The sequence below is a fragment of the Syzygium oleosum genome, unplaced genomic scaffold, assembly GCF_021117445.2.
Source record: "Syzygium oleosum isolate NSW1041296 unplaced genomic scaffold, Sole_v2.1 Sole_v2.01, whole genome shotgun sequence".
Taxonomy (NCBI): domain Eukaryota; kingdom Viridiplantae; phylum Streptophyta; class Magnoliopsida; order Myrtales; family Myrtaceae; genus Syzygium; species Syzygium oleosum.
Window position 1 is genome coordinate 23,034,757 of NW_026607485.1, and position 10,903 is coordinate 23,045,659.

The 10,903-nt window shown below is 42.2% G+C and overlaps 1 protein-coding gene across 1 annotated transcript; it reads left to right on the forward strand.

Moving 5' to 3' along the window:
• Positions 1-1,640: 1,640 nt before the first annotated feature.
• On the forward strand, positions 1,641-10,534 carry LOC115676082 (protein argonaute 1-like). The gene is made up of 22 exons (XM_030598943.2): positions 1,641-1,776; positions 2,796-3,379; positions 3,626-3,840; positions 3,928-4,077; positions 4,180-4,319; positions 4,456-4,565; positions 4,834-4,940; positions 5,065-5,203; positions 5,297-5,413; positions 6,347-6,454; positions 6,539-6,610; positions 7,724-7,846; positions 7,938-8,103; positions 8,189-8,448; positions 8,559-8,701; positions 8,876-8,938; positions 9,025-9,088; positions 9,234-9,369; positions 9,460-9,533; positions 9,665-9,759; positions 9,921-9,952; positions 10,042-10,534. The coding sequence occupies exons 2-22, from the start codon at positions 2,804-2,806 to the stop codon at positions 10,266-10,268; spliced, it is 3,117 nt and encodes a 1,038-aa protein (XP_030454803.1). The 5' UTR covers positions 1,641-1,776; positions 2,796-2,803; the 3' UTR covers positions 10,269-10,534.
• Positions 10,535-10,903: the final 369 nt, after the last annotated feature.

Here is a 10,903-nt window from a genome sequence, read left to right on the forward strand (position 1 = left end):
CTGTCACTAGTGCTGCTGGAGAGAAGGAAACGCATCGTCGTTTTTAGCAAAAAAGGTCAGATTCATGCCAACCCACAAAGTGCGTTTCGGGGGGGTGCGCATAGGAGAATGATTATTTGCCATAATAACAAAGTTCATGGCGAGCATCTTCCCTCCTCTTCAATGGCTTCGCGTAGGGCTAGGTCGGTGCGATAAAAGCGACCTTACTTAATAATGTTTTTCTTAAAGTCTGTCCCTTTTTTTCCTTTTTTGGAAATCCCCGAAATACCAGGTTAGATTCGCGGGTCGGGCAAGGACGAGCTCGAGCTCGAGCTCGAGCGGGCGGCGAAATTCATGAAATTGTTTATGTTGGATAGCGTGGATGATCGAGCTTGTGTCTATTCACGCTTCATCCATGCGCATTTCCGTCGGTCGAGCACTAAAACCAACCCTACCCATGTTAAGCATTGTAGTAGTAATAAATGGTAGAGAATACAATATTTAAGGCTTCTAAACGTACTTGCACATGTCTAAATTCGATTTACATGGACGTGTTGGATGTTTATCGTGTGTACGTTTTATACTTAGGTAAATAAATGTTAATCAAATGTTCAAAGTATTAGCTTCCTCGAGATTATTTAATAATGCAATTGAATTCTTCCGCATGTTGCGTGTGCACACTCGAAAACAACAATGTAACTCAATTTTTCCACGTGTCGGTCACGATGGCCTATAAAGCAATGGACTTAACAATTTCCCTAAAACTAATTAGGTAGAGTGGAACGACGTACCTTGATCTTTATGTTCTATACAAAATATTGGGAGGGTTCTTTTTTTTTTTTTTTGGCAGGGAACTAGGTAAAGAATGCCAATTTACTTATTTCACGGGATATGGCAACACAATCTATGTGTGTGTGTGTATATATATATATAGGTAGATATTCACGAAGATCAAATTGAATGCTGAGATCAAAAGGGTGCTAGAGTGACCAAGAAAGCAACCAAAAGGTTGCCACTCACGAAAATCATTGCGCCCGTGGAATTCGTATTTCCTTTGCAATTATTCAAAGAAAGAAACGGATTTTCCTTTCCTCTCTTTTACTATTTCAGAACATTGGAACATGACACAACCTACCTCTGTCTCTCTCTCTCTCTCTGTCTCTCTGCCTGCCCGACCTGTACCATCGTTGTCTGTCGTCTTCTTCCTTATCTCCTCTCTCCCTGCGCTCCGCTGCGATGGGTTAAACGCAGAAGTGGCGGGCTGGCGGGATCGTCAGCGACACCTGGCGGAGCCACCGTCGTTGCCGCGCAGGAGCTGTGTCTCGTGCGCAGAGAGATGACCAGGCGAGAACGAGGGAGGGAGGGAGGGGGTGGGTGTGGTTTGCGTGCGCAGTGGGGACTGGTGAGGGAGCGAAAGGCGTGCGGTCGGCTTGACTCGAGATATTAGAGACTACGACCCACGACCATCGAGGGACGAACCCGTCATTTTCAACCCCCCCTTGCCTCTCTCTCTCTCTCTCTCTCTCTCTCCTGCCTTCTTTATAAACCAAGAAGCAGTGACGCTGGCTCGGTTGGTGTTTGTTTAATAGGGACCAGCTTTTTCTGCTTCCGTCTCTCTCTCTCTCCCGTTGTCTTTTTGGGTGGTTTTCTCTCTCTTTCTCTCTCTCTCTTTCTCTGTGTACGGAGCGACAGCTCATACAGTTGGAAGCTCAAAAGGGCCTCTTCTTTTTCCCTTTCTTCGCTTTCGTCGCCGGACGCCATTGTGGTCTCTTCTTGCATCGCCCCTCTCGGTCTCAGGTATGGCCGTCTCGGTTTTTTTTGGGCCTCCCCGCTTGACTGTTTCTTTTCTCTTGCCGTTTCTTGTGCTGTTCGTCTCTGTTTTTTTTTTTTTGTTTGACTTGGGTGTTTCTTCTGCTTGTCGCTTCTTCGTGGACATCGCGGTCGGAGTTGCGGGTTCGCAGTGTATCTGAGGAAATCGCTGGTCTGGTGTTAATCTTTGGACGTGATCGTCTGGTGTCTGACAATGGCGTTGAGTTTTTCGTTTTTTTCTGTAGACTTCTTTCTTTGTTAGGTCTTTGGTCGAGGAGGCTCTAGAATCGCTAGTTTTACTTCCAAGGGGGCTGCAACTTAAGACTCCATGTCCGTCTTCGCTTTTTTTCTGCTCTTTATGTGATGAACGTGACAAAATATTTTTTGGGTCTTCATGTTTGGGACCAGTGGAAAGTAGGACTTAAGTTTTTGTGTCTCTCTTCGTGAATCATCACGTGTTCTTCACTTCCCAGTGATGTGGGTGTTGGGATTGATTGAAAACTTTCTCTCTCTTTTGCCACTTTACATGTTTGGACTTGTATTACGATTGTTGAATCTTGTGAGGTCATGGGGTCATTGGGATGAGCCTTAAGTCCAGTGTTATTCTCGAATCTGGGCTGTGTTTCATTTCGCTGCTCTTGTAAGGGGTTAAGTTAATTTTTTGGAAATTTTAGGTTAAAGGGCCATTCACTATCCGGATGCTTATTTCTCTATCAATTTGATATTCTTATCGCTGTCTTTTCGTTCTTGATTTTATATACTGTTTATTTACTGGCTTTCCATACCTTCGCTGGATCTGAACTTGAAGAGCATTGAAGGCCTGTTGGAGTCGGTCAAGGCCACCACGTAGTTGTCCTTTCCTTTCCCTCAATTCATGTTTGATTATTCAATTATTTTTCTCATAATGATCTGCATGATGTTGGATTCACGGGCACGTGTTTTTATCCTCCCTCAGCCTTAGAATTGCCAGAATGGTGTAATATTGTTATCGGATTTTCCCTTTTCAGCTATCGTCATGGTAAGGAAGAGGAGAACTCCATTTCCCGGTGCTGGGGAGGGCTCTGAATCTCGTGAGCCGAGTGTAGGTGGCGACCATGGTTCCCAGCACTATACTGCTGGTGCCACTGCTTCCCAACAGCAGAGAGGGGGGTACCGGGGTCAGGGTGGAAGAAACCGTGGCCCACAGAGTGGTCGAGGAAATTTTGCTGGAGGAGGATATGGTGGTGGTCATGGAACGGGTGGTGGCCAAAGAGGAGGGCTTTCTCCTAGTGGACCCTCCAGACAACCAATTCCCGAACTGCACCAAGCAACACAGACTACACAGGGCAGGATGTATCCTCCAACCATGCCATCCGATGCTGGTTCATCATCGCAGCCACCTGAACCGTGTGAAACTGCTCAAATCTTGGAGCAGCTTAGCATCCAGCAAGAGGGTTCTCCCGGCCATGCAATCCAAACTGCTGTACCCTCTAGTAGCAAATCAATCAGGTTCCCGCGTCGCCCCGGTAAAGGTACCATTGGAGAGAAGTGCATTGTCAAGGCAAACCACTTCTTTGCTGAACTGGCCGACAAAGATTTTCACCATTATGATGTGAGCTTTCTTGTCTAAGATACTTGTACAAGTTGGTTGTTTGACATACACGTTTCATGCACCCGAGTGAAGTGTTTTCATGATGCTAGCGCCGTCTTTTCGAGTCTTGTTGACTCTTTTGTATATAGGGGAATGATTGAGTACCTATGGGCTTTACCGAAATCTACTTAGCTGAGCCTCATGCCTCCTGTACCCTGCTTTGTCTTTAACCACTGTACTAACTTGCTTGGCTTTAATGAATAAAAGGTCTCCATAACACCGGAGGTCACATTAAGGATACTCAATCGCCAAATAATGAAGAAGCTGGAGAATCTATACAATAAATCGCATCTTGGGGGGCGGCTTCCTGTTTATGATGGTCGGAAGAGTCTCTATACTGCTGGACCACTGCCTTTTACATCGAAGGAGTTTAACATTACTCTCAGTGATGAAGATGATGAAGACAGATCAGGTGGCCGAAGGTTTGTGTCATGATACGGCTTTGTTCATTTATTTATTTATCTACTTGATGGGGTTATTGATTGCTGCTATTGTCTGCCTTCATATAGGGGAGAGAGGGAATACAAAGTCGTAATTAAGTTGGCTGCACGAGCTGATCTTCACCATTTGGATCTGTTTTTGCAAGGGAGGCGAGCTGATGCGCCTCAAGAAGTCCTGCAAGTCCTTGACATTGTTCTGCGGGAATCACCTTCTACTAGGTACCTTTTGTTTGCCTCACATGATGCAATCTCTTCACTCGTGTCAATAACAAATCATGGTGTATGGAATTAGCTCTTTATTTACCGCCTTTTGTGCTCTAGTGCTGGGTACTGTGCCGTTGGTCGATCATTTTTTTCCCCTAAGTTAGGGGAAAGGCATTCATTGGGTGAGGGGCTGGAATGTTGGCGTGGTTTCTATCAGAGCATTCGTCCCACTCAGAATGGGCTATCTTTAAATATAGGTAACATGTTCTTTATGAAAAAAACACTTCCATGAATTTGGACTATTTTCCATGGCATGTTTTTGGCATTTTGACTCACTTACAGCTGTTGAGTTAGAACTTTGTCACCTCCTTATTATCTTTTTTTGCACTCTAGATATGTCCACCACTGCCTTTATAGAGCCGTTGCCGGTTGTTGAGTTTGTCACTAAGCTGCTGAACCGTGATTTAACATCTAGACCATTAGCCGATTCTGATCGTGTGAAGGTGAGAAGTTGTTCATTCTTTTGATTGTTTTTTCCCTTTGGCGTTTTCATACTCTCAGTCTTGTGTGTACTTCTGTCAATCTGGTTGTGCATTGGATGATATCTTTGACTCAATTTTGAGTTCATGTATTTCTTGGGACTCCTGTGCTGTCACTTTTTCATGACCGGAGTGATTTTCTGATTATCTGTGCTTTCTTTCTTATTTTTTTAGTGACAGATTATCTGCTCTTTCTAAATGCAGTAATAATTACTTTTACCCCTCTGAACAGATAAAAAAAGCTCTAAGAGGAGTGAAAATTGAAGTTACACACCGTGGCAACATGCGTAGAAAATATCGGATCTCTGGTTTAACATCACAGACAACACGAGAGCTGACGTGAGGACTTTCCTTGAGCAGTTATTTATTCATCCAAGCTCTCCTTCCTGGAAGTTTGCTGTCCATTCATTCCTAGTAGCATGCTCTATTATGTGCAGAATTGTTTCTTACATTTCTTTTCCAGTTTTCCTGTAGATGAAGGAGGTACGATGAAATCTGTCATTCGGTACTTTTCCGAAACCTACGGTTTTAATATTCAACATACTCAATGGCCTTGTTTGCAAGTTGGAAACCCACAAAAACCTAATTATCTGCCTATGGAGGTCCTTTTCTTGCAAATTTGTTGACCTCTCTACTTAATTTAATTATTACATTTCAAAAGTTCCGACTTCTGATTCTGTTATTACTATATCCAGGTGTGCAAAATTGTAGAGGGTCAAAGGTACTCCAAGAGGTTAAATGAACGACAAATCACCGCATTGCTTAGAGTCACTTGCCAACGCCCCAAAGAAAGAGAGAATAATATTGTAAAGGTGTGCTGACATGATGTGGTTGCTCATTCACGTGCTTCCATTTGGAAAGGATATGTTTAACTTTCCTATTGTACAAAGCAGAGAAAAATAATGGGCACATTCAGCATCACTCTGTGTTTTTCCTTTCTTGGAGATAGGATGTGCATAAGCCGATTGTCTGTTGAATTTAGAGATTAGTCATCCGAGATATACTTTTCCCCATGTATCTTTGTTATATGATGCATTGTGTGGTATTCTCGATGGATGGAATTATTCATTCAAGCACATCCATATGAACTGAGAATGTCTCAGTCCTTGCTCTTTTCTTTTCTTTGAGTGCATAGGGGATTCTTTTTTCCTTGGTTTTCTTCTCAATAGATAAGCGCTTTAAATCTAGGGCACCAAGGGGGGGGGTTGTTCAAACCCATATGGCAAGTGAGCCCAAAAGCTGAAGCCCTATATAAAACAGCTCTGAAAACCAAAAGGGAGCTCATTTACGGGATAATGATTCTTTTTCTTTAGTGGCTTAAGAATCTTAAGTTTTTCTTGGAGCTTCTCATTACACAAGCTGCCAGCTGTTAGGGTCTCCTCACACATTTGAAATTCAGCATCGCGTCTTCAAATTATAGCGTTTTGGTTTTCTTTTTCTTTGTTTGTTGGGGGCTGTACAGGGATTTTGGAAACATTTTCTAGTTTAACCTGTAATTTTCCCCATCTTCATCACCATCATCAATTAGAAGGTGAATATATGCACTCTGTTAGAACGCAACTAAAATATGTTCAGTAGGTTTTCAGTTTACCTTGATTTAGCAAAATTTTGGTGACATTTCCTGATGTTTGAACTTGCTGCAAAGTTATTAGACCATATGCATGTGAATAAGACAAGACAAATCTCGCTCAGGATTGGTTTTTTTGATAAGATGGTCTGATATTTCTTTTCTCAACATTTTTTAGACTGTCGATTGCAATAGATACAATCAAGACAGATACGCTGAAGAATTTGGTATAAAAATAAGTAGGAGCCTTGCGCGAGTGGAAGCTCGAGTTCTTCCTGCACCTCGGGTTAGGAACTCTATTTCTTTTTGCCCATGAGTTTTGTCAAATGGTTTGGAATCCTTATTGATTTCTGCAAGCTAATTGTTGCAGCTCAAATATCATGATTCCGGCAAGATCAAGGATTGTCGTCCGGAAGTTGGATGTTGGAACATGATGCATAAGGTTAGGCTAGCCTTCTTATTTTAGATCCCCCATTAACTCCTTGTGAAGTTCATGAACTGTCACTCAATTCTTATTGAGTTCAATTTTGACTGTCATTTACTTCACTGTCTCGCAAGCCAAATGAGCGGTTGGCACTTAGTTATCAATCATATCAGTGCATATTTTGTAGCTACTGACGGATAGAGTATCAGTACACTATGATTTACGACTTTTCTGTGCTTTGAGGACTTGTTTCGAGTTCAATACTAGGTCAGTACAAAGTCTAGACTATAAATCGATTTAGGATAGTGAGTCGGTTGAGTTGAGCTTGAGCATACCAAGCTGCTGTATGAGCCAAGCTGGAGCTTGAAAATTGAAGCTTGGAGTGCCCCATTTTTGGGGGTGGCTGTGGCTTTACCTGTAGCCATTTGCTTTATTCAAACTTTTTGGCATTTGCGGTCCGACTCTTATTTCATAAATTGATGAGTTAATGTTAGTAATTTCAAATAAACATCTCAAATCCTTAAAGCATATATATATATATATATGCATTTGAAGTTATTTTAATTTTCTGACCTTTTATAATGCAAAAATGATCTCTAAAATATAAACCAGAAGAACTTTTGGCTTTTTACCTTTTTACCTTGTGCCGAAATCTCTAATTCGGAAGAGGAGAAAGAAGAAGGGGAAGGGGGAAGGGGGCAGGCAATTTGAGTAGATGAGTGAACTGTATAGACATGACTTATATCCATTTGCCTTCTACTTGATTGTAGTTGGGGGAAAGGATGGGGACTGATTGGGAGAGAATGAGAAGGTGAATCTTTTTATGCTATGGGGGCTCATGAGAGAGAGAGAGAGAGAGAGAGAGAGAGAGAGAGAGAGAGAGAGAGAGAGAGAGAGAGAGAGAGAGAGAGAGAGAGAGAGAGAGAGAGAGAGAGAGAGAGAGAGAGAGAGAGAGATTACATGAATATATTGTGGAGTAAGGTTTTCTAAAATACTTGTGCTAGGTTGATTGTTGACAGTTCGGGTATGATTGAGGTTAAAATGCTGGCCTAAAGAAATGTTCTCTAGTCATTTTTAGCAATTGTCAGTTGTTCAGTATTTTTCCTTATCTTTTCAACAATTCCATCGCAGCGAATGGTTAATGGTGGGTGTGTTAACCACTGGTTGTGCATCAGCTTCTCGCGAAATGTCCAAGATACTGTTGCTCGTGATTTTTGCTCTGATCTTGCGGAGATGTGCAAGACATCGGGAATGGTAGAATTGGGAAACTTCGTGATCGAATCCAAATTTTTTTTTCTTTGCATGACTGAGGGCACTTTACTAACTTTGGAATTCGGACACACAGGTATTTAATCCAGTACCAGTTTTACCACCTACAAGTGGCCGTCCCGAATACTCGGAGAAGATTTTGAGATCTAGATATAATGAGGCAATGACTAATCTCAGGCCAATAGGCAAATCTGTCGACCTCCTTATTGTAATTCTGCCCGACAACAATGGTCCCCTGTATGGTATGCATTAAGCTCTAGTGAATGGAATGCCATTGGTTTGGTTAATTGCTTGTTTGATACTTTCTTTGATTTTACCTCTTTGCAGGTGACATTAAGCGCGTCTGTGAGACAGATCTTGGACTTGTTTCCCAGTGTTGTTTGACAACTCAGGTTTTTAAGAAGACTAAACAATATTTGGCCAATGTTGCGCTAAAGATTAATGTGAAGGTTGGCGGACGGAATACAGTGCTAGTTGATGCTATATATAGGAGCTTGCCTGTGGTCAGCGACCAACCTACTATAGTTTTTGGTGCCGATGTTACTCATCCTCCTCCTGGAGAGGATTCTAGCCCTTCTATAGCTGCTGTATGTTTCTTTCTCGTATCTCCTAGCTTATTTTTGTTTGCTTTGATCATCTGATCATGATACCGTAATTACATTATAAGATGGCTTTTTTCCTAACACATTTTATTTAGGTCGTGGCCTCTCAAGATTGGCCTGAAATTACCAAGTATGCTGGCCTAGTTTGTGCTCAAGCTCATCGCGAGGAACTTATTCAAGACTTGTACAAACCCCGGGAGGATCCTGTGAGAGGGACTGTAGATAGTGGAATGATCAAGTATGACTAATCTTTCTCTCTCATCCCCTCCCCCAACCAAAAATAAAAATGAAGGAAGAACAAAACTAACCCTGATAGGAAAGTTTGGGAAGGTGAAGATGGAAGAAGGATAGTGTTTTTTTTGGTCTATAATAAATCGTATAAGAGGATTAACTGGCATTCCTAATGACTCAGGGAGCTACTTGTATCGTTTAGGAGAGAAACTGGACATAAACCTCAGCGCATCATTTTCTACAGGTACCCTTTACATTTTCAAAGTCAGCAGGTTTACTTTCCAGGAAATATGTGCTATATGTGCCTGATAGCGCCAATATGAGTTGTAGGGATGGTGTCAGTGAAGGACAATTCTATCAAGTTCTGTTACATGAACTTGAAGCAATTCGTAAGGTTAGCCATTATCTCCCAGAAATTCACGAATTCTTAGATGGACCCCCTCATCTAGTTTTTCTTACCTCACCCGATCCAAACTCCTCTTCTTTGAGTGCATTTTATCAGTTTCTTTTTTCAGATGCTCTTGCTCTTTCTTTTTCAGGCTTGTAACAACTTGGAGCCAAATTATCAGCCTCCCGTAACTTTTGTTGTGGTGCAAAAACGGCACCATACAAGGTTGTTTGCCAACAACCATGCGGACGAAAGAACAGTTGACAGGAGTGGAAATATATTGCCTGGTAGACCATCCATTTAGTTTCAATTCTTTTAAAGTAATTAATGGGTAATGTCAATTGTGAATTCTATGACGACCATTCCGCTTGTGACAGGTACTGTCGTAGACTCGCAAATCTGCCATCCAACTGAGTTTGACTTCTACCTTTGCAGTCATGCTGGTATAAAGGTAAGCATTAACTGCTCTTTCTTCATCACTATCCCACTCACAGAGATCGGAGGGGGAAAAGTATTTAAAATGATTAAAAATATCTGCGGCCTTGCTTTTTAATTATGTACTTGTTCAAAATGCCAATGCAGGGCACAAGTCGTCCAGCTCATTATCATGTTTTATGGGATGAAAATGGGTTCAGTGCTGATGGACTGCAATCTCTAACAAATAAGCTCTGCTACACGTACGTCTTTTGCTGTTGCTTGATGAGGCGGCCTTTAAGCAAATTGCTCTATTATCTCCATCACTAAAAGTCAGGCTTAAAGGAAAGAATTAGATGCGACTCCAACCTAAAGATGATGAATAAAATTTGGCTTATGTATATGTGGTATTCTGTTTTTGCAGGTATGCTAGGTGCACTCGTTCTGTGTCCATTGGTTAGCTCTCTCTCTCTCTCTCTCTCTCTCTCTCTCTCCCAGAAAATCTGCTTTAATGTTCAAACTGATAATTGCTTCAATTTCCACAGTACCTCCTGCATATTATGCCCATCTAGCGGCATTCCGAGCCCGCTTCTACATGGAGAGAGATACATCAGACAGTGGCTCAACCACGAGCGGTGTCAGTGGTGGACGTGGGCCTGCAGGTCCTGGGGGGGCGGTCCCGAAGAGCACACGTGGACCAGCTGCAGTTGCTACCGTGAAACCCCTTCCTGCAATCAAAGAAAATGTCAAGAGGGTCATGTTCTACTGTTAGCATGTCTGAACGTTTATGCAATTAGTTCACGTGGAGTTACTCGCTCGGCATGGCTATAGCTATTGAAACTGAAACTATGTGGGACTTCAAACCTGTTATGGTTCTTGTTCTTTGCTACTTAGGAAAATGTTCTGCTACTTTGGTGGGCAGGTTTGAGGCATTTGCTTGATAGTTGTAATGAATCCTGTACTTGGTTTTCTTTACCCCCTAGGGTTTGGATGCTAAAAAGTTAGGGATGATTTCAAGACCCTTAATTTATTTATCAAGGGCAGGCTCTCTGGTTTAGCTCACAAGTAAAATGTCTTTTACTCGGTCACAACTGGGATTTACCTGAATCATTCAGGCAATATAAAGAAAGGTCGGGCCCATCTGAGTTGAGGCTGAGTAATTAGATGCAATGGTGTTACGCGTTAGTTTGTACTAACTGCTGCAGACGGCGTTTTACTAGTTTCCGAGCTCTTTAGTTTTAACTGGTTGTGATCGAAAAATCTCGAAAAGTTTGAGTCGGGCCTGAAGAGTTCGACTTTTGGATTGAATCAAAGATCTAGCATGCTTATGTGTAACTCGAGTGAACATCGATAACTGAGCCAGCTTAATGGATAGTTGAGTCTGGTTTAGAGAAGTCCGGGTGATGA

Bases quoted from the DNA above. Each gene is read 5' to 3' on its own strand.
- LOC115676082 (XM_030598943.2), top strand. From the start codon at position 2,804: ATGGTAAGGAAGAGGAGAACTCCATTTCCCGGTGCTGGGGAGGGCTCT. The intron at 5,414-6,346 runs GTGTGCTGACAT...AACATTTTTTAG, and splicing joins GAGAGAATAATATTGTAAAG to ACTGTCGATTGCAATAGATA. The intron at 9,760-9,920 runs GTACGTCTTTTG...CTGTTTTTGCAG, and splicing joins ACAAATAAGCTCTGCTACAC to GTATGCTAGGTGCACTCGTT.